This window comes from Leptopilina heterotoma, unplaced genomic scaffold (assembly GCF_015476425.1).
Source record: "Leptopilina heterotoma isolate Lh14 unplaced genomic scaffold, ASM1547642v1 Lhet_361, whole genome shotgun sequence".
Classification (NCBI taxonomy): domain Eukaryota; kingdom Metazoa; phylum Arthropoda; class Insecta; order Hymenoptera; family Figitidae; genus Leptopilina; species Leptopilina heterotoma.
Genome location: NW_025111042.1, coordinates 457433 through 480504, shown reverse-complemented (window position 1 = coordinate 480504; position 23072 = coordinate 457433). Strand labels below are relative to the sequence as shown.

Here is a 23072-nt window from a genome sequence, read left to right as displayed (position 1 = left end):
TAAATAATTGAATTCTTGAGACGAATTTATTAATATATAGTATATTTCGTAACGAGTGCGAGCAGTTGCCAATTTTTGAATGAGCGCTTTTTTTGGAACAAACTGTAGGCGAAGCGAAGCTTTTATTTTAATTATAATTATAATAATTTTTATTTAATTTATTCATTCAAAATTGAGATTTTCTAAAATTTTAAATTAAAACCTTTTGAAGTTTATCTATTTATGAAAATAGTAAACTCGACTCTTTTAAAATTGAATTCATAATTTTCAAGGATTTCAATCAAAATTACCTGACTTTTCTAGGTTTTTTCAAGATTTATAAAATCCCCTGACATTTCCATGTTTTCTAAATTTCCATGTTAAATTTACCATTTTTTAACACTAAAAAGTTATCTAAATTTTTCTTCTTTTCTAATTAGGAATTAGAAAAATTTTGTTCAACTAAACCGAAATATTTTTATTTATGCCCGTTGAACACTGATTCGAAAAGATATATTCTGCTTTTTCTTCGTTTTTTAAACAGAATATCAAAAACGATAATGTAAAGCAATAAATGCTGGAAAAAGAAAGTAGAGAAAAAAGTACTCACAGTTTTTCAGCAGTCAATTACATCTCGCAGGTTTTGTTGTCATTGCCTCCGTATTTCAATATCCAATCGTGAATTGACGATTATTATATTTCCATCTCTCCGCATTTTTTTCTCCTCTTTTTCCTCTTCGTAGACTTCATCTCAACACTTACACACTGGGAAAAAAGAAATTAAGTTTAATTATAAAGATCTATGTGAAAAAAATTAATAAAAAAACTGTATAAGTACTTATAAAAAAATTCCAAAAAATCTTTCAGTTTCCCACAACATTGATTTTAGAATCATTTACTTATCCAATTTATTTTCCTCATACTGTAAAAAAATAATTAAACAGCCCTAACCCCACATTTATTTCTGTTATTCTAACTCTTATTTCTTTAATTCATATTCTAATTCCGTTTATATTGAATTTACCGATTTACGACAAAAAATTCTACTCAATATCGATCAATATAAACGAAAAAATAACCTCAAAAAATGGCGACTATGCAATCGGTCATATTTGCATAAATTTATTAATCGTATTAATCAACAATCGGAAATAATTGTTATATTTTCACCAACATCGAAATGCTACGGGAAAATAGTAAAAGAAACAAAAATACACTCAAGATGCGAAAAAATGGAGAAAAATCCCAAAATCACCGCTTTCTCGTAAATTGCGCCATTGTTCATATCAATAAATATACCGAATTCCGCACTTAGCCGCGGAACAAAATACCGCACGTGCAAGACAAAACTTGTTTAATTCAGAGAAAATTTTTACTTACCAAACTTAATTGCGTCGATTCTCTTCACTTTTGCTCAGCCTGGGAGTTACGACAATTGCCCTTTGCCACTTGGGCGGATTCATTATTAGAGTAATTATTCGGATTATTCGACAAAAAAGTAAAACAATGGAAAACACACACAACACTGAGCACATTTTTCAGTTTTAAATTTTGGAAAATACCAGAATGGTAATGTCGTTTGTGAAACGTAGATAGACATCTGGCGTAGGCGCGCTGCACTAGGTTGCTTTTCAACCGCGACGGTAGTGACACCCTGCAACTGAAACGAGAAACACAATTACACAACCATATTTGTCGGTAACGTAGGTAACTGTCGAAATTCCCCAAAGTAAATCAAATTCCCTAAGCGATTTTAAAACTCTTTTTTAAATTTTTACCAGGATTAGGATTTACTTCAAAAATTTAATTTTATAAAAAAAAAAATACAAAAGAACAATTATTTTCATCAGGATCGAGGAATAAATTTGAATAGGAGAATAAATTTATATTGAAAAAGTCAAGAATTTAAATTAGGCGCAAAAATTGAAAGCAACCAATCAGAAATGAGCAAATTGAAAAGATTGGAAATGTAAACTAACCTTAACCTAAAAATATCGCACGTGGATAGAGAATAGTGACAGATATAATAATTTTTAATAAATTATTTAAAGGAATTCTTCCTTTTAAGGGAATAATATTTAGGCAAAAATGCAGCACGACGATGTAAGTATATAAACGTAAACTATTTTTAACTTTTCTTTGACAATAAAGACAAAATTCTACACAAATACAAAATATTTTATTCTTAAATTTTTCTAGGTTGTTTGGAGTATTATCAACAAATCATTTTGTTCGTTTAAAGTAAAGTAAGTATGAAAAAAAGAAATTCTTACCTAATTCGATTTGAAAATATCATCAAAAAAAAAAAATCTTCTACTTTTTCAGTACAAAATCACAGAGGTTTTGCCGTAATGAATATAACCTCACCGGTTTGTGCAGTCGTGCTTCCTGTCCTCTGGCCAACAGTCAATATGCCACTGTAAGAGAGGAAAATGGTGTTATTTTTCTATACATGCGAACAGCGGAGAGGTAAAATATTTCTATTTATTCAATGAACGTTTGTATTTATTTGGTAAACATTTTTATTCATTTGGTAAACATTTTCATAAATACTAAAAATTTCTATTCATTTGGTAAACATTTTCAAAAATAGTACAAATTTCTATTCATTTGGCGAATATTTTTATTTACTTAGTAAATATTTCTATTTATTTGGCGAATATTTTTATTTACTTAGTAAACATTTCTTTCCATTTAGCGAATATTTTTATTTACTTCGTAAATATTTCTAAATTTCAGTTTTATTTACTCAGTACAAATTTACCTTTAATAATCGAAGACTTTGAAAAAAATAACTAACGTAATGTTCAAATTATCTTTTTCTCTAAATCGCAGAGTGCATTTTCCAAAGGAAATGTGGGAAAAGGTGAAACTCTCGAGGAATTTCGAAAAGGCGATTCATCAAGTGAACGAAAACCTTCTCTACTGGCCTGGATTCATAAAATCAAAATGCAAGCAAAGATTCGTGAAAATAACGCAATACCTTATACGAATGAGAAAATTGCGTCTTCGACGTCAGAAGAAAATTGTACCTCTTCAACGGAAAATTGAGAGACGAGAGAGGAGGCGAGAGGAGAAGGCTCTTGTTGCCGCGAAACTTGACACTGCAATTGAAAAAGAATTGATGGAGAGGCTCAAGAAAGGAGTGGTAAGAATTTTTTTCTAATAATTAATAACTAAAAGATAATTAATTACTAATAGAGAATTAATAACTAATAGAGAATTAATAACCAATAGATTAATAAATAATTGTACGATTTTCAGTACAAGGATATCTACAACTTCTCTCAAAAGGCCTTTGAAAAGGCAGTTGAAGCAGTTGAAGTGGAAGGCGAAAGCGAAGCGGAAAGTGAAGAAGAGGTTTGTTTTTGAATTGAATAAAAATTTTCTAATTCTCAAATAACTCGAAATTAATGAAATTCAAAAAAAATCAATACTTTTGTTTGGCAAAGAGCGAATAGTAAATGATTGAAAAACTAATTTCAGGAGGAGAGGGAGATCGAAAAAGAAGTCGAAATGGAATTGGAAGCTGACGAACGAGAAATTGAGGAAACTGAACACTACGTCGAGGATGACGACAGTGACGATGATGACGATTATCAGTACGAATCTGACGATCAAGAAAGTGATTCCGGACTCAAAGAGAATGTCGAAGTCTCCAGTGACTTTGAATCCGAAACGAGCGACATCGAGGTATCCACTTCAATAATTTTTTTTAACTACTCCTAATTCTATTTTCTGTTCTTTTCTTTTTTCTTCTTTTCTATTTTTTTTTGTTGCTTCCTAATAGAGAAAGGATTGTATTCTCTTTCAATTTTTGCTATTTATTTCTATTTTTCTTTCTATTTTCTTTCTATTTTCTTTCTATTTGTTTCTAGATTTTTTCTATTTTCTTTCTATTTATTTCTATATTTTTCCTATTTTCTTTCTATTTATTTCTATATTCTTTTTTTTCTAATTTTACTTTTTTCCTATTTATCCGTTTTTTTAATACTAACTTAAATTATTTTTTTCAAAAAACAGGATATGGCGCCATCGACGAGTAGAAAAGTGAAGAATCCTAGATTCAATAAGAAAAGCAAATTTGACAAGAAAACGAATTCTCGTCCTAAAGTTGAAATTGAATATGAAATTGAAAGCGAGCCAAGAGAAAGAGTACGATCGTAAATTATTATTATTAATTGTTGTCTTGTATTATAACGAAATAAATAATTTCATATTTTTAAGAACATTTTTTTTTCTCTCATGAAAATGTAATATTTTACGTAAAATTTCGAATATTCCGTAATTCTTCAAATAAAAACTAGAAAAAATTTTTAAACATTTCGATTAAGCCTCTTTTGAAAAAAAAATTAAATTCAATAGCATTTTTAATTAAAAGTATGAAAAATTTAGATTTACAAAGAATTCAATTTGAAACCTTTACAAAATTCGTAATTATTTCTAAAAATTGTTGAAAATAATTGAATTTTATGATTTTGGAAAAAAAATTGAATTCTTGTGACGGATATTGTAATTTATGAAAATAATTGACTTTTTCCGAATGATTTTATTATTTATGAAAATAATTGAATTACTGCGAAAAATTTTATGAAAATTTTAACAAATAATTGAATTTCTGCTGAAAATGTTGTTATTTTTCAAAAGAATTGAATTTTAGGGAAGAATTTTATGAAAGTTTTGAAAATAATTGAATTCTTGCTAAAAATTGTATTAATTTTGGAAACTCTATGCAAATAATTGAAATTTTGCCATGAATTTTATTAAAAGGTTTGGAAATAATTGAATTTTGCAACGAATTTTTTTTAAATTCCTGAAAATAATTTAATTTTGTAAAAGAATTTTTTAATTCATTTATAAAGATAATTGAAATATTGACATTTTTTAAAAATTTTTTGAAAATAATTGACTTTCTGTAAGAGTATTGTTATTTTTTAAAAGAATTGAATTTTTGGGAAGAATTTTATGAAATTTTTGAAAATAATAAAATTCTTGCTAAAAAATTGTATTAATTTTGAAAATAATAGAAATATTGCCATGAATTTTATTAAAAGGTTTGGAAATAATTGAATTTTTTAATGAATTTTTTTAAAATTCCTAAAAATACTTGAATTTTGTAAAAGAATTTTTTTTATTCATTTATAAAGATAATTGAAATATTGACAATTTTTTTTTTTAGATTTTTTGTAAATAATTGAATTTCCGTGAAGAATTTTTTATTAATTTTCAAAATAATTGAATTCTGGTAATGAATATTGTTATTTATGAAAAGAATTGAATTTTTCAAATGAATTTTTTTAAAATTCCTCATTAAAATTGAATTTCGGCGAAGAATTTTGCTATTTTTTTAAAAATAATTGAAATTTTGACAATTTTTTTTTATTTTTTGAATTGAACTTTACGCTACGGCAGTGTGAAGTTACGTAAATTAACTTTACTTACAAATTGTCCAGTTTGACTACCCAACCCTGTTCTGTCAAAACGTTTCAGTTTCAGGCGTTTTGGAAATTTACTATTTACAAAATTTGTAACTATTTATAGGTTTTTTATATATAGTTTGTAATTATTTTTACAAAATACGATAAACAAAAATATTATAAGTGTGTTTTCTACCTTAAAAAAGTAGCATTGCAGGTAAAGTAGTTTCATTTTTCGTAATAAAAACTATTCAAAACAACTACAAAAATCGAATGTATTTTGAACTATTTAACTTATTTTTGCAATAGAAAATAATTATTTCTATTCACTAACAAAATCTATACTAAATATACTAAATTCACTAAGTTATTTAAATTTATTTACGTGCATTTTAAGTATTAATTTTAAAAAATACATTTTGAGGTTATGAACGTCATTATAAAGGACAAATCTTGCTCCATTTTTAAAAGTACTTAAATAATTACGATAATTACTAAAAATGAAATTTTTTATACAATTTTTTTAGTATTTATATAGTTTTTATTTATATTAACTCAACTTACTTAACTTTTGTGCCTAAACCTTCTCCTACAGTAGTTCGTAGTCATGGATTTTCAAAACAGACCCGGTGGAAAAACCGGAGGAGGCGGTGTCGCCTCTTGGTCGGAGAGTAATCGCGATCGACGAGAACGTCTCCGACAATTGGCTCTCGAAACAATTGATCTCAATAAGGATCCGTACTTTATGAAAAATCACCTTGGCTCCTATGAATGTAAACTATGTCTCACTCTTCACAATAACGAAGGCAGTTATCTGGCTCACACTCAGGGCAAAAAACATCAAGCAAATTTAGCGAGAAGAGCCGCTAAAGAAGCCAAGGAAGCACCACAGACATTAGCTCCCGAGAAACCTCGCGTCGAGCCGAAAAAATTCGTCAAAATCGGAAGACCCGGCTATCGAGTAACAAAACAACGAGATCCCGAATCCGGACAGCAGAGTCTATTGTTTCAAGTCGATTATCCAGAAGTTGCTGACAACATTTGCCCCAGACATCGATTCATGTCGGCCTACGAGCAGAGAGTCGAACCTCCCGATCGTAAATGGCAATATTTATTATTCGCCGCCGAGCCCTATGAGACTATTGCCTTCAAGGTTTGTTTTATAACTAAAATTAAAAAATTCTCCGTGTGTAAAATAAAAACTCTTTATTTTTGATTAAAAATCACGAACTTTGCAAAAATCAATAGCAAAATTTTACGTTTCAGGTACCGAGTAGAGAAGTGGAGAAAGCGGAGGGTAAATTTTGGACCCATTGGAATAAGGATACTAAACAATTTTTCCTGCAATTTGCCTTTAAGAATGAGAAGCCTACAGTTGGAAAAGTACCACCACCGCCGGTACCTTTAATTCGACCGGGATTGGGACCTCAAATGATGCCTGTTCCACCACCTCCACGACCGCCAATGTTTAATCCTGTACCTCCACCTCCTTCAGTATTAACAGGAGGAATGGCCATTCCACCACCTCCTCCGCATCTCGTTTAAATTTTATAATTTTTTTTCCTTCTTTCTTGGGACACAATGTGAATGAATTGTATAAAAACTGAGTGTGAATTATGAATTAAAAAATATTGTCAATTAACGAATGTTAATGTTATTTGCCTCATAAAATATTAAATTACCACGAATTCTAATAAAAAACGATCAAATTTTTCTATTTCTAACAATTTCTTTTTAACAACTTAATTCTTGAATAACTATCATCAAATTATGACTCAGAAATTATTTAATGAATAATTTTACTTAAATATTTCAAAATTAATTGCATTTTAAAAGAGTTGGGTTTACTATTTTCATAAATAGATGAACTTCAAAAGGTTTCAATTTGAAATTTTAAAAAATTTCAATTTTTAATGAATTTCATTACAAATTTAAAAAAAAATTTTAATAATTCAAATTCTTCTCAAATAAATTAGAATTTTAGTTAAAAACATCACCAAAAAATTAAATTTTGGGGAAGTTACAAATTATTGAGGAAATAAAATCTTTTGCAAAAATTTAATTATGTTTAAAATTTTTTAAAAATTCTCGTCAAAATTTCAATTATCTTTGTAAATACATAATAAAATCCTCCGAAATTTAATTATTTTCAAAAATTTTAATAAAATTCTTGGCAAAATTTCAATTATTTTCAAAAGTTTTAATAAAATTCTTGGTAAAATTTCAATTATTTTCAAAAAGTTCCCAAAGAATTCAACTATTTAAAAAAAATTTTGGAATTCAATTGTTTTCAAAAGTTTTAATAAATATCTTGACAATAATTCAATTATTTGTATAAATAACAAAATTCTTCACAGAATTTCAATTATTTTCAAAAATTTTCCAAACGAATTCAATTAAAAAAAAATTTAATAAAATTTTCCGATAAACTTAAATTATTCAATTATTTCAAGAATTTTAATAAAATTCTATGCAAAAGTTCAAAATTATCTGCATAAATATTAAAATTCTTCACAGAAATTTTATTACTTTAAAAAATAATTAAATTCTTGAAAGGAATTCAATTATTTTAAAAAAATGTTTAAAATTCTTTGCAGAAATTTAATTATATTTGAAAATTTTTCGCAAGAATTCAATTATTTCTAAAAATAACAAAATTCTGCGCAGAAATTCATTTATTTTCAAAAATAACAAATTTCTTCGCAAAAATTCAATTAAATTTGAAAATTTTAATAAAATTCTTCGTTGATCTTCAATTATTTCTAAGAAGCTTATTGAAATTCTTGTCAAAAATTTAATTAGTTCCAAAAATTTTAATAAAAATCTTGACAAAAAGTCAATTATTTTTTATAAAAAATAAAATTCTTCATAGAAATTCAATTATTTTCAAAAATTTTAATAAAATTCTAAGCAAAAAGTCAATTATCTTCATGTATAATAAAATTCTCACAGAAATTCAATTATTAGGTACTAATCTCATAAATAATAAAATTCATCGCTCGCAGAATTTCAATTATTCTTGATATTTAGATTGAATTCTTTTTGAAAAACATAATTATTCTTAAAAATGATATTAAAATTTGTCGCAAGAATTGAATTGTATTAAAATTTGTTAATAAAATTCTTTACAAGAATTAAATTTCAAGAAACATTCAATTATTCAATAAATTATTTATTTTTGTACATTTAAATAATTCAATCCTCGTATAATTTTTTAATAAAAAATTAATTTTATATATAATAATTGAATATTAAAAGCATTATAGGGTGGACTTTTTTTTAGAAATAATTGAATTTTGGAAAAGTTTCTAATTAAAACCTTAGAAAATTTTAATTTTTTATACTTTTAACTAACAATTCTGTGAAATTAATTTTTTTTGAAAAAATTGAATAGAATTTTTTAAAAAAATTATTTTAAATTTTCATTCTCTAATATACATTTAATTTATGAATTTCCAAATAATCGAAATTGAATTGTGAATAAATGGATTTGAAAATTCACAAAGAATTTTTCTTTTTAAACTATTAAAAATAATTGATTTAAAGAAGAATTTTAGTTAAAAATTCTAGAAAATAATAATTGAATTGAAATGATGAAAATAATTTTGAAGAAGTAACACAATAGTTTTTAAGATTTGTTTTATATTAAAAAAAAATCTAATCTTATTTCACTTTCAACGCAAGAAGGAATGAATTACGCTTGGATTAGATTTTCTTTCTTTTTTTTATTAAGTATAATACACAGATGGAAAGTGTATACCTTGAAACACCGAAGCCAGTCAACTCTCTGCAACAAATGGAAAAAGGGGAAAAATTATAATTTCGTTTAAATATAAGAACATTTTTGTAAATTAAATGAAAAATTGAACTATCTTGTCAATGAGAAGATAATCTTATAATCAGAAAAGAACGACTCAACAGGGTTTAAAGTGTTGTACGCACTTTTCAGTCCGCCCGTTCGATATCATCATGAAAATATTTTTCTATTTTACTAACTACCTTTCTGCTTTTCTCTTATATTTATTTATACTTTTTCGTTACTTTCTACATTTTTAATTTCTATCTGTTTTTTTAGTTTTTATTTTTTTTATTTCTATCCCTATTTTTTTATATTTCTGTTTTTTTAGTTTCTATCGTTTTATTTCTATCCCTATTTTTTCTTTTGTTTATTTTTTTCTATTTCTGTTTTTTTTCTTTTAAAAGAATTTTGTTTATTTAATTTAATTTCTATTTCTACTTAACTTGCATTTTTTCTTTTGCTTCTATTTGTTCTTTTTCAATTTATGTTTCTATTTCAATTTTTCATCTTTTTTTCTACTTCTATTCCAATCGTTAAATATTTAATTTTCCTTATAGAGATGGCAAATATTTACCTTTCTTGTTAATGTAGAAAAGTTTTCTGAAACAGACAATAAAAACAAAGCAGGTCAAAAAATTGATTTACGTACAAAAAGAAAGATTAAACTAAATTATAAAAAAATTGTATAATCAGAGAAGAACATTCAACAGGGTTTAAAGTGTTGTACGCACTTTTCAGTCCGCCCGTTCTGGTTCATCATTTTAAATATAAAATCAACAAGGTTTAAATGACAAATTTAATAGTCAAACATTTTTAAAATATTGCCAATTTAAAAATATTTTTCAAATATTTAATAATATTACTAATTTTAGAATATTTTTAAAATAATAATTTCAAAGTATTATCCAAAATTACAATCGAATTAATAATTTTGCATACGTTTTACATTTTATATTTTAATTCAGACACCTTTATAGTTTAATTAAACAAGAAAATTGTAAAAAATGAAGAAAAAATGAAATCTATTTACCTGATTCTTCAAGCACAAAGAACGCAAGCACCACCGACAGCTCTGATTTTGTCTTCCGCCGATTTACTGAAGAATTTGGCCTTAACGATAACAGGTTGGTTGGGTAATCTACCTTTACCCAAAAGTTTGTAGTATCCCTACAAAGAAAAATTCATTTCATTAGTTTTTGATTACTTGATTAAATTAAATTAAGTTTCGTATAAATATTTTATATTTTTTAAATTCATAAATAAAATAATTAATGAACTCACAGCTTTGACGAGATCGATCACTGGAGCTCTTCCTTCTTTATTTTCTTTGTATTTTTGTCTCGTCTGTTCAGAAACAAGGGTCCATAGTTTATCCAAATTCATCGTGGGACACCATTTGGAATTTCTTCTCAAATGATAATTTCTCATACCAAGCTGTAAAGGTAGAAAATAAAAATGTTAATGATGTAGAAATTTAATAACACTTGATTTTAAAATTATAATTTCAAATCAGATCCATAAGGTTTAATTTCATAGAAATCATTTCGCCGGTGAAAGCAAACTATCATCATTCAAAAACTAATAAAAAATGTGTTTATAATTTAAATAAAATTACAAATATAATAAAAAAAACTTATTTTTTACTATAATTATAAAAATGGGTTTTACAGAAAGTAATTATTTAAAAATAGTTAAAAATACGTTTTTATTCGTTGAGACTCGAGAAAGGAACAAAAGTAACTTTTATATTGATAAAAATTATATTTTTTTAAATTTACAAACATTTATTAGCACAAAAAATTCAAAAATAATTAAAGAAACGTTTCATAAAAATTAGTTTCTTTTAAAAAATTCAAAACTAATTAAAGAAACAAACATTTATTACAAAAAAAGTTAAATAGTAATTTAAGAAACGTTTCATAAATTTTCCTTTGGAATTTGAAACATTAAAAAAAACTAAGTACAAAAAGTTAAAAAGTACGAAATTTAAGAAACGTTCAAGAATAAGATTTTCTTTTTGAATTTCCAATTTTGTTTTTAAAGAAAAAAATTCGAGTACTCACCTTTCCAAAATATCCAGGATGGTATTTATCGAAATTAATTCGGTGGTGGTGCATACCTCCGGCATTACCGCGACCACCAGGATGCTTCCTGTGCTTTCCTGAAATTTAAGGTTATGTTGACAAGTGACAAAAATCCACAAAAATCACCAATTCTTTAATTAGAAAAAATAACTTTGTACTTTTCGCTAAAGTTTATAACCACTCAAGCCACGTGGCTTAAAAACTTATCATTTAACATTTAACTATTAAACTTCGCGGAATAAATAAAAAAAAAGAATGTGTATTTAGAGGTTAACTTACCAATACGACCATGTCCATGACTGACATGTCCTCGAAGCTTCCTAGTCTTTTTCTTATGTGTCGACTGTAAAACAAAAAAAAATACATTAATATTTACATATTTTAATAAACCATGTTCGAATTGAAAATAAATGTTTTAATTTTATATGAAAAAAAGAGAATATGAAACGTGACAGAAGGGTACGAAAACTATCATAGAAAAAGTGTCAAGAGCGATTTGTTTATATGAAAAAATATCGAGAAACTATTTATGAAATTAATAACAAAAAAGGTCTATATTACATAAAATTCATTTTTATCAAGAAATAATTGTCGATTGATTGGATTTTTACGGATTATTTGAGAAATATTTCACGATCAATTCACTCACCATTATGCGCTGTCGCGTGAAGAAACCGAAAAGAGATGGGAAGGTGCAACACTGAAAATAGAGAAAATACCGGTAATGCGCATGCGCAATTCTTGCCCTCTCATTGGTTGAACATTGCGCGCCTATTTTAAATGCTCCATGTCGAAAATTAAAAGGAAACAATTTTAATTGTCACAACGAACATAAATTTTCGTTTTATTAATAACAAAATTTACAAAAATAAAAATTAATTAATATTTTTTGTTTATTTAATTTTAAATTTAGAAAAGTGGCTTTTTTTCATTAACATACGTCGATAATGTCATTTTCTTTCTTTCTTTTTTTTCACAAGTAAAAGTAGAGGCGCGAATCTTTAAATGAGATGATTAAAGCAGCGACTTCTTTAATTTCTTTGGTCTACAAACTCGTTAACAATTTTTTTCTTTTTCTTTATTATATTTTTTTCAATGTTGGTTTTTTATTATTTTAATATTTTTTACTATTCTCTCTCTATTTTTACTTTTGGTATATTGACGTTTACACTATTATTGATATTATTGTTATTATTATTATTATTATTACCACTATTTCTATTATTATTATTATTGTTATTATTATTTCAACCATTATTATTATTATTTTTATTATTTTTATTATTATTATTAGTATTATTATTATTATTATTATTATTATTATTATTATTATTATTATTATTATTATTATTTTTATCATTATTTTTATTTTTATTTTTATATTATTAGAGAAAAAAAATCGCAGGTGACAGGAGTCGATCGCTAGACTCACGCTCACTAGTCGGTTAACAAAACCGCGTAACCACGTACGCACTTTAATATTATTTTTATTATTATTGTTATTATTATTATTTTTTAATATTTTCACTAGTTTTATTATTTTAACTATTTTTATTTTTTTATTGTTTTGGAAAAATGAATGAAACATTCGGATCTAAAATATTTTTAAATATAAAATTTGCAATAATATTTGTTTGAAAATTTTTATTTATTTATATTTCAGTATATTTGATAATAAATATAAATTTTTTTCTCGAGGGGGCAGGGGGGGTTAAACGTAACAGTAATACAATTATTGTTTGTCCTCCTCTTGCGGCTTCGAAAAGAATTGCGTCGATTCTGTTCGCGCAACGACGACGCTAAAGAAATTCCAATGATACGTCATTGTTTATGTCGCTCTTTGAATTATAACAAGACGACAACCGTTATTTTTCTGGGGAATCATCCGAGAAATATTTGCCTATCGCACTTTTCTTTTGGGAGGTCGATGATCGCGATGATCGACGAATAAAATTCAATGAAATTCCACTACAGTTAATTTTTTTTCTTTTTTTTTTTTGTAAATATTTATTAACGACAATATTATTTTTATTTATGAAATTTAAATAAATTTCTATATTTCTCCGCTTTATTTTTTATTTACTTTTTATCAATTATCAAAATTTATATTTTTTTACAGGTGAAAAAACATCTTACTTCTAGCGGGAATCGAACCTGGGATTTCTAGTTGCAAGTCGGAAGTTCTGACCACTTTGCCAAGTTTTTGTAATTAAAAATTTTCTCTTTTCTTATCTAAGACGTACAATTTTCTTCTATTTTACTTATTCTTTTCTATTTTTATTTAAATTCTATAATTTTCTTTTTTTTCTGGATAATAATAATAATTTTTTCTGGATAATTTTTTTTTCTTGAGTGTATTTTTTTGCTATATAGAGAAAATTTGTTGAAACCTCCTTTTTTTTGCGACAGAATAATAGGTAGATGTTGTTATTTGTTATTACAAGAGTAATTTAAGCGAGTAACGAGCCGCAAGGGCTGCGAATCCGTGAAAGACGATAAGAATCGTTATAAGAACGACCGTGAACTTTGCACCGTGAGAGGATTTTTTCCGGTACTTAACGAGTGTATAGTGTGTAGGAGTTCCCGCGCTTCGAGACAATGAAACTGAAGGTTCGCCTCTTTCCTTATTTTTTCCGCATGAAAAACAGTAAGTATTTCATTTTTTTTACACTCTGCTCTTTTTTTTAGTTCTTAAAAAAAAAGAAAGAAAAACAAATTCAAATGAAAACGCTTTATATTGAAAATTTTAGTCGAACATAACCTCTAAAAATGAAAAAATCAAATTCCAAAGACTAAACAATAATTTTTTATTTGATTTCGCAAAATGACCCAGAGACGAACTTAACCTCAAAATCATGCAATTTTTCTATATGACCAAAAAGGGTTTTTAATTTTTTTCCAAATTTTCTTTTTTGGATAAAAGGTATTATTTGGAGTTAAGCTTATATTATATACTGTTAGAATAGTTTTCTTTCGCACCTTATAGCAGGACAAATAAAAATGTTTGCCGGTATTTCCAGTTCAGAGCATATGGTAGACGTCACCTCTCTATAAGCATGCGGCGATTAACGCGCGCGTCAAGGATTATTGTTTGTCTTCTGGTGTACAGATTATTTTTCAAGGAAAAAGAATTTGCGAGCACTTAAAGGATACAATATGTGTATATATATATACGCACGTCTTTATGACCAATTTGCATTTTGCCATATTATTTTACTAATTTTTACAGTAAAAAAATGTTTTTTCCTCAAAACATAAATAACATATGTCTAGCGATGGGGGTTCAAAATAAAAAAAATTTTTTTGTCAAAAATGCAAATTTTGTGAATTATGTGACGTTTTACACTCTTTAGCATGTGTAAAGGAAGTAGAATTATTTTTATTATACGATTATAATTATTTACTATATTATATTATTATAATAATTATTATAATTATAATTATAATTTTATTATTATAATAATTATAATAAATTTAAAATATCATTTATTAACTCCAATTTAATTAACTGTACCAAAGAATAATTTATTTAGTAATTAAAAATAATAAACAAAATTAAAAAAAAAATATTTGTATTTCACACCTGAGATCGGGATCGAACCTTAGACTCATCCTTCAATATTGCGGAGAGAGAGACCCTCTAATCAACTGAGCTATCGTGACATTTGAACTGTTTTTCCTCCTATTTTTTTCGTTCGCGGAAATTAAGACTTAAAAATGTTATAAAAAAACATTTTCTTTTGAATATTATATTTACTTATTATAATCTATGCACTTTGTAACGGAAAATAAAGCGCAGAAGGAACGAGTATCACTCATCCGCAATGTATTTTGAGATCACTTCTCATGTTTGACACCTCTGCTTATCTCAAATTCTGCTAATAAGCCACTCTCTCTCGGTATAATATGAAAATCAGTTCAAAGAATATCTTTCTTTGAAACTAAATGTACAACAACAAAAAAAAATAATATATAATCAAAAAGTATAAAAACACAAATTTCAATTATTTTCAAAAGTAATAAAATTATTCTTCCCATAAATTCAATTATGTTCTACAATTTTTTTTTAAATTCTCATCGAAATTTCAATTATCTTTATAAAGAATAAAATTCTTTTCTGAAATTCAATTATATTTGAAAATTTAAAAAAAAAAAATCTTTGCAAAATTTCAATTATTTTAGTAAAATTTTCCCAAAGAATTCAATTATTTAACAGTTTTTAAATAAAATTCTACCAAAACATTTAATTATTCACATAAATAATAAAAATTTCACAGAAATTCAATTTACAAATTCTTTATAAATTTTTTTGCAATAATTCAATTATTTTCACAAATATAATAAATATTTTTACAGGGATTCAATTACTTTAATAAATAATAAATATTACCGCAGAATTTCAATTATGTTTAAAATTTTTTTTTGAATTCTCGTCAAAATTCAATTATTTTCAAAAAAATTTTAATGACATTCTTGGGAAAATTTTAATAATTTTCAAAAATTGTTCTCTATTCAATGATTTTTAATATCAATTAACAATTTTAATAAAATTTTCCAAAAGAATTCAATTATTTATTCTATTATTTATGATAAAATTTTAATAAAATTCTTAGCAAACATTCAATTATTTTTATATAAAAAACAAAATTTTTCGCAGGAATTCAATTAGTTTTACAAATTTAAAAAAAATTCAATTATCTTCATAAATATTAAAATTCTTTACAGAAATAAATTACTTTTATATAAATAAAAAAATTCTTGACAGGAATTCAATTATTTTTTTTTTAAATGTATAAAATTCTTTTCTATTCAATTATGATTATTTGGAAATTTTAATGAAATTCTTCGCAGAAATTCAATTATTTTCATAAATATAATATAATTTTTTACTGGGATTCAATTATTTTCATAAATATAATTAAAAATGTTTTTAGGAATTTAATTATTTTTATAATTAATAAAAATACACTCTAAATTTCAATTATTTTTAATACAATAAGTTTTAATCGCGAAAAACAGTCTGACGAATTTAACAAGGTTTTATCGAGGAAAAATAAATAATAAATAACTTTGGAGAAATAAAATATTGTTTATTTTACTTTTATAGAAGCATAGTATATTTTTTTATACGCAGTTTGGACATGAAAAAGAATAAAAGACTATCTGATAGCTAATATTTTTCAGTCGTATAGGTATACAATACATTTTCATATTCAAATTAAAGATAAATAACAAATTTTAATTTACATTTCAAAATATTTTTCTTTTTGAATGTTAGAAGTTACATTTTTTTATTTTTTTTAACTCTTAATCCACCACCATTAAAAAACGCAAATCTTGAGATTATGGTTCAATCCATAAATCACATTTTCTTTTTTGATTCATTGGACTATCAATTCCACAATCAAATGCCTTTAAAAAACTTTTTAAATTAGCTGCGCTCATATCAACTTTCACAGGATTTGTCTCTTCGCAATAAATCTGCAATTTTTTAAATTAATTATCTAAACTCCAAATTTTTAAATAAAATAATTGTTAATAAAAAATTTTAGACAGTTTTTCTTTATTGTTCTAATACTCACAGCAGAATAAGCGATAAAGAATTGTTGTTTTAAAATGTTATTTTTCAATCCTTGAATGTTTTGAATTAGACTTTGCAACGAATTTCGATTTCGTTTAAACGCTTTGTAGGCCATTTTTAAACCAACATAATTATTAATTAGTTCATCTAAAAAAACTACATCCCTCACTGAATGTTGTAAAAGTTTAAAGCAATCTAATTTAGAGGTAAAATTTCTCGAATACCCCGCTTTAAGAAAAAGTTTAATTTTTATTAAAATTATACATATATACTAATTTTGTAAATAACATTTAAAATTGCTTTAGTAATTTAAAATTCCTATTACCGTCATACAAATGTAACAGGAGAAATCTAGAAACTTCTCTGCTGATAGCAACTCCATAATATGCATAATTCCAACTTCTGGTAATAGAACGAATTTTATTTAAAATTTATTTTATTGTTATGTCTTTTAAGCGATTGAGTTTATGAAGGTTTCTTACCTTGGCAATTGAGAATCAAAATATGGTAGACATAATTCATCTAGTTTAATTTCTATATAAAGAGGAAAAATTCTAAATATTTTCTTTCAAACCTTATTCTTTTAATAGGAGATAAATAAGCTTTTATTTTAAAATTAAATTATGTTCCATATCTCACTTAGATTTTTTTCAATTTCATTATAACTGACGTAAGGAGCTAACTGTCGTCCATTGTTTCTATTTGGATTTGAAATATGTTTTCTAAAAAAAGTAAATACAATTTAAGTATTAATCACTTGAAATTTTTAATAATTTTATTTTTATTGTTAGAATATAAAAACAATGCTCACCTATTTTTCAACAAAGCACCTTCATAAATACTATTTATCAATTTGTTAACATGAAAAAATTTGGCATCAATTATAGATGCTAAACCACTACCCAGATTATTTCTGTACTATAAATAAAAAGTTGTTAATTTTTTAAAATTCAAAAAAGTTTTGTAATTTATTTGGCGCTAAATTTGTTCTATATTCAAAATCTTTTAAATATATTCATAAAAATAATCTTTACCTGTATCATTTCCACACTCGATGAACTCAATTGTACATCAGTTGTTGTCAATTTTACCTCCTTTAATAAATTTAATAAATTTTCTTTCATATCATCTTCTAACCAACTGTTCTTTATTTCTATCCTATATTCTGCAATTATATTTGTGAACATATTTTGAATCTGAAAAGAAAAATTAATTCAAAAATCTGATCTTTAAAAACTTGTGCGGAGTATATATAATATAAAAAATAACGATTCACTAACTTACAAGTGAATATTTATTCGGTAGATAATCATTTATAATTTTATTGATAACTCCTGATTTATATGGCATATGTGTAAAGCATTCTTCATCGCTGTTAAAGAAAATATAAGAAATAATAATAAATAATAATAAATAATAATAAATAGTAAAAAAATATTTTAAAAAAATTTTTAATAATAAAAAACAATATTGGAATAGGAAAGAATTATTATTAATTAATAAACATACGTATATCTGTTTGCTGATAGACTTTCGCCATTATACCAAGTTGTAAAAACCAACGAATTCATTGAATATAGAAAGTGAATTAAATTTGCTGAAAATAAAATGAAAATAAATAAAAATTAAAAAATAAAAAATATAGACTGACTTACCAATCTCTGCGTTCGTGTGTTCAGTTAAAAGTAATGTTAATTTTTTAAAGTAACTTGTATCAAAGAAAAATTTATCCTCATAATTTACATTCAATCCAGTATTACGAAAGTGTTGAAGCCAATCAAACTAAAAATATATTTTTAAAATAATTTTTAGATTATTTATTTAATTGCATTTTACTGCAAAAATTTTCTATATACTTACATCATAATTAGATATAGTTTCTATTATATCTGCAAATTCTACAATTTGCATAAAATGAAGATTTAAATTTTCATTGTCTAGATACTGAAAATTATTATTAAAGCTGATTAAAGATTACATTATAGATATATATATTATATTAAAAATAAAGATTTAAGTTAAAATTAATGTCATTAATAAATAAAAAAGAAATTTTAATTTAGACAATTTACACTTAAAAATGCCCAGATAACAATCGTGCGTCGCATTTAAACGCATGTTTCTTGCACTAACTGCGACTTACCAGATGAGTCGGTTCATATACGCATCTTACTATCGTCTGTGACGCTGGTAATAATGCGAGTGTTGTGAACTGCATTTCGTAAGCGCCTGTGATACAAAATGATAAGCATGTTCCGTTCACAAGTGCGACTTGCTAGAAGAGTCAATCCATACGCATTTTACCATCCACAGTGCGAATGCTGTGAATGCGTGTGCAGTGAACTGCACTTAATACGCACGCAATTAATGATGCGCAACCACCCGTATCGGCAATCACACATTTTATAATGGCGACAGCATTGTTTGTGGTGTGTTATCAAAATAAGTTTTTATTGTGATTTCATTTTTTATTGTTTTTTATTGCGATATTATTGTGAGGAATTATTGTGGATTTAATTTTTAGTACTGCAGCAAAATAAGAAAGTTAAATTTAATTTGTTTAAAGTACATATATATTTTTGTTGTATTAGATATAACCTCAAAAAAAGAATTTGGAAGTTTTTAACAATTTCAATTCCAAAATTGTACTGAAATATTAAATTAAAATCGTTTTTATAAATAACATTTTAATTTAAAAAAAATTACTAATGTCAATAATCTTTTCTTTTTATTTAATTCAAATAAGGCTGAAGTATAAATATAATTTATTCGCATTATACCGTCACGCATGTGCCCATCACAATATGCGACAGTTATGGATCGCATATGATGACGCATCTGAGTGGTCCAGTGAACGCGCATAGTGCGGATAAATCGGCACGCGTGCAGATGATATTAGCAGCACACAACGCGCATTTTGTTATCTGGGAATGTAGTGACTGTTGCATTCAATCTGGCTTTTATATCTTTTTCCATCGCCTTTGAAAATGTTCCGACAGCAAATTCGGAAAAAAATTTATTTATCAACAAAGTTAATCCGCCATGAAGCATTTTAAATGACATTGTGGTTAAAGGTCTTCTAATCTGCAAATTATAAAATTTCCAAAAGTTAAAAGAATGATTTTTTAAAAATATATTCTCTAATTCTGAATATATATATGTAAAAGATCAGGTATATATTTTATGTAAGTTGCTCTCTTGTTCGATATAAACTATGTATTTGCTCCTCAATTTGAGAATCATAAAACTGTTTGTGAATATATAGTGAAGAGAAAATTTAAAGTTAGGAAAGAGAAAAATAAAATATTTATATTCTTACCGATAATGCACTATCGTCATTAAATATCACTTCAAAAAATGGACTAAATTTAAATTTTTCGGCATAAATTTTAGCCACCTTTTTCCAAGGCACTGAATCTAGGCGAGAATAATTATGTGAAAAAATTTGTAAAATTTCGAATAAATATAAAATATTAAAAAAATATAAGAATAATATCTATTTTAATAGACACATGTTGTCATTTCAATGAGAAAGTTTGAAAATTTATTCAGATGCGACATACCCTCAGTATCATTAATATATTGAACGCCTTTAGAACGCATCATTGTGATTTTCAAAATGTTCAAACTATTATTCTGAGTGGATTGTACTAGAAATATTGTAATAATTATAATTTTATGTAATATCATGTTGCAGCTATAAACTTTAAAATTAATGCTAAAGAATTTGTATAATTCAGATTAAAAAAAAAAAAAAAACATTCAGAGTAAAAAGAAAAGCAAAACATTCAAGATCAATATTTATTTTGATCTCAACTATTGCTGTGCTATTTGGGAATAATTTTACTTTTTAGTATAAAAATTATTTTCATGATATTTACATTCTCCTTTGCACACAGTAGAGTACCATTTGAGTTCGTGTTCAAAATTTACAAGTTCAGGATGAGTCGTATAATAGTTCAAAATGCCTGTATAAAAAATAAAATGTCTTTTTTTTTAAATAAAATTAAATAGAAATGAATTAAAATTTTTGTCGAAAAATGATTCTGTTATTCGAATTGAGAATATAATAGATAAATTATTTAAAAAAAAGGAAAATAACTCACCTACTGCTTTTCTTCGAATGTATGATTGTGCTTCATTTTTATAATAATCGGCTGAGATGTAATTATTTACTTCTCGTGAAATGCAAGCATATGATGTAACGTTAGAGCAAATATCTTGATCTTTATCTATTCCACTCAACAACAATTCATCTAATAAAAAATTAAAGATTTTTAAATTAATAACAATAGTAGCTTTATTCTATTTTGATGAATGCAATATATTAAGTATAAACTAGAATAATTAACATTTTTTAAAAGAACGAAAAAATTATACTCACCAATTGATGGAATATTTCCAAAGTCAGGTAAACCGACAACTGATTTTAACATGAAGCACAAAAAATAAAGGTTCATTCCTTTCATTTTCGATTGATGATTTTAGATTCAATAATGTTAAACTTTATTCATCAAAAGTAAGAGTGAAGTAAATGCAAAAATTAAAAAAAAATGACCTGCATTTATATGCTGAGATAAGAAATTTATTTCTAAATTTTCAACAATTTTTTATTGTAAAAATTAAACTTTTTTCAAGAAAATAAATATTTTATGTTTCTCGATATACATTTCCAAATTTCGTGACTCTTGATAAAAAATACATTTTGTGACTAATAATTAAAACTATTTTTTGAAACATAAAATTCACAATTTTCATTTTCATGTCAAAACTGTAACCGAAAATTTTTTTATTTTTGCAAAATTAAAATAAATAAAAATGTTTTAAAAAAATAAATTCTTCGGAATTTTTTTTAAATAATATTAACTTTTCTAAAACTTGAATTTAAAAGTTTTCTAAATTCGATCTATACATTATTTTAGTAGTATACATACCATTATTTAGCACTAAAAATTGGAAAAAATAAATTAATTTCTAAATCCTTTTTGCAATGATAATATTATAACTTTATTCTTTGTTAATGTTTTTAACATTTAACATTAACAACAACGGAAGAAAATAAACGATTATTACTATATAACTTTATTCTCTAAATTTGAATTAGTTAAAATTTGTACTAATTATAATAATAAGCATTTATCTCGGTTACAGTTTTGACATGCAAAAAAAAAATTATGAATTTTCTATCTTTAGAAAATAGTTGAAATTAATTGTTATTTAAATTTTTCATCACATGTCACGACTTTTAAAAATTTTATATCGAGGAAGATTAAAAATATATATGCATTTAATTTTATTTGAAAAAATAATGTTGAATTGTAAAAAATAAAAATATAAAAAATATCTTATTTCATCATAAAAATGTGGAAAATATTAAAATACATATTTTGTTTATTTTACACTAGATTATTTTAATTTTGCAAAAATAATAAATTTTTATCTCGGTTAATAGTTTTGACATGAAACAGAAAATATTGTAAATCCTTAATCTCTAAAAAAAATAGTTGAAATTATTTGTTATTAAATTTAGTATGTTCTTATTTGAAAAAAATAATGTTAGATTGTAAAAAATAGAAATTATTATTAATAATAAATTTTTTTTGCGAATAATTTTCTTTGAAAAATCGAAAAATAATTAAATTTTTAAAAATTTGAGCTTTTCCATGTGGAAGAGTATAGCAGAAAATGAGAAAATTTCCGGAAGAGGTTTCCGGAAATTAATTTATTAAAATAATCTACTATAAATAAATAATATTTTATTTTTCCAAGAGTTTTATGTTCTATAAACAAGTACAATTAAATTTATATTAAAATTATTTTTCCACAGGAATTAAAATTAAAAAAAAAATAATTGAATTGTTTCAAAGAATTTTATACATCAAAATTGTTGAAAATAATTGAATTTTTATTTAAGACTCTTGAAAATAATTAAATTTATAAATAGTATTTTTAAAAATAATTGAATTCTTTCGAGAAAATTTATGAAAATTGAATTCCTACGAAACATTTTATTAGTTATGAAAATAAATTGAATTCCTTTGTAGAATTTTATTATTTATGAAAATATTTTAATTCTTGCGAAAAATTTTCTTATTTATGAAAATAATTGAATTGTTGAGAAGGATTTTAGAATTCATCAAAAGAATTGAATTTATTGTTTCAAAGAATTTTATCAGAATTTTTGAAAATAATTGAATTTTTTGAAGAAATTT

The 23072-nt window shown here is 24.7% G+C and overlaps 6 protein-coding genes across 8 annotated transcripts in view; 2 read left to right on the top strand and 4 right to left on the bottom strand.

The window, feature by feature from the left end:
- The window catches only part of LOC122505636 (paired box protein Pax-6-like), a 233798-nt gene extending 231410 nt beyond the window's left edge, over positions 1-2388 (bottom strand). The window contains exons 1-3 of the mRNA XM_043617386.1: positions 2253-2388; positions 1360-1639; positions 590-744 (exon numbers count right to left, since the gene is read on the bottom strand). The gene's annotated coding sequence lies outside the window, so the exon portion shown is untranslated. The remainder of the gene's footprint in view (positions 1-589; positions 745-1359; positions 1640-2252) is intronic.
- On the top strand, positions 1929-4205 carry LOC122505638 (protein MAK16 homolog A). The gene is made up of 7 exons (XM_043617392.1): positions 1929-2082; positions 2179-2225; positions 2305-2448; positions 2815-3127; positions 3244-3339; positions 3466-3672; positions 4003-4205. The coding sequence occupies exons 1-7, from the start codon at positions 2068-2070 to the stop codon at positions 4144-4146; spliced, it is 966 nt and encodes a 321-aa protein (XP_043473327.1). The 5' UTR covers positions 1929-2067; the 3' UTR covers positions 4147-4205.
- Positions 4206-5444: 1239 nt separating this feature from the next.
- LOC122505635 (splicing factor 3A subunit 2) lies at positions 5445-7123 on the top strand. 2 transcript variants are annotated; one of them, XM_043617380.1, is made up of 3 exons: positions 5445-5613; positions 5995-6549; positions 6663-7123. In XM_043617380.1, the coding sequence occupies exons 2-3, from the start codon at positions 6004-6006 to the stop codon at positions 6939-6941; spliced, it is 825 nt and encodes a 274-aa protein (XP_043473315.1). In that variant the 5' UTR covers positions 5445-5613; positions 5995-6003; the 3' UTR covers positions 6942-7123. The 2 variants fall into 2 exon arrangements, with proteins under 2 accessions (XP_043473315.1, XP_043473314.1); XM_043617379.1 differs by having other exon boundaries at positions 5992-6549.
- A 1978-nt stretch (positions 7124-9101) lies between these two features.
- LOC122505634 (60S ribosomal protein L27a) lies at positions 9102-12063 on the bottom strand. The gene is made up of 7 exons (XM_043617378.1): positions 11929-12063; positions 11559-11622; positions 11259-11356; positions 10477-10629; positions 10226-10362; positions 9770-9795; positions 9102-9183 (listed from the first exon to the last, which is right to left on the bottom strand). Exons 1-5 carry the CDS (start codon positions 11929-11931, stop codon positions 10234-10236), a joined length of 447 nt encoding a protein of 148 aa, XP_043473313.1. The 5' UTR covers positions 11932-12063; the 3' UTR covers positions 9102-9183; positions 9770-9795; positions 10226-10233.
- Positions 12064-16366: 4303 nt separating this feature from the next.
- On the bottom strand, positions 16367-19496 carry LOC122505632 (endothelin-converting enzyme 1-like). Of its 2 annotated transcripts, none has more exons than XM_043617375.1 (12): positions 18933-19496; positions 18721-18804; positions 18516-18642; positions 18370-18457; positions 18145-18232; positions 17895-18056; positions 17672-17778; positions 17500-17582; positions 17343-17394; positions 17186-17262; positions 16862-17088; positions 16367-16760 (listed from the first exon to the last, which is right to left on the bottom strand). In XM_043617375.1, exons 1-12 carry the CDS (start codon positions 18966-18968, stop codon positions 16623-16625), a joined length of 1269 nt encoding a protein of 422 aa, XP_043473310.1. In that variant the 5' UTR covers positions 18969-19496; the 3' UTR covers positions 16367-16622. The 2 variants fall into 2 exon arrangements, with proteins under 2 accessions (XP_043473310.1, XP_043473309.1); XM_043617374.1 differs by having other exon boundaries at positions 16368-16760; positions 19004-19496.
- A 75-nt stretch (positions 19497-19571) lies between these two features.
- On the bottom strand, positions 19572-21403 carry LOC122505633. The gene is made up of 6 exons (XM_043617377.1): positions 21245-21403; positions 20967-21116; positions 20742-20828; positions 20424-20510; positions 20180-20277; positions 19572-19944 (listed from the first exon to the last, which is right to left on the bottom strand). Exons 1-6 carry the CDS (start codon positions 21327-21329, stop codon positions 19756-19758), a joined length of 696 nt encoding a protein of 231 aa, XP_043473312.1. The 5' UTR covers positions 21330-21403; the 3' UTR covers positions 19572-19755.
- Between the last annotated feature and the right edge of the window lie 1669 nt (positions 21404-23072).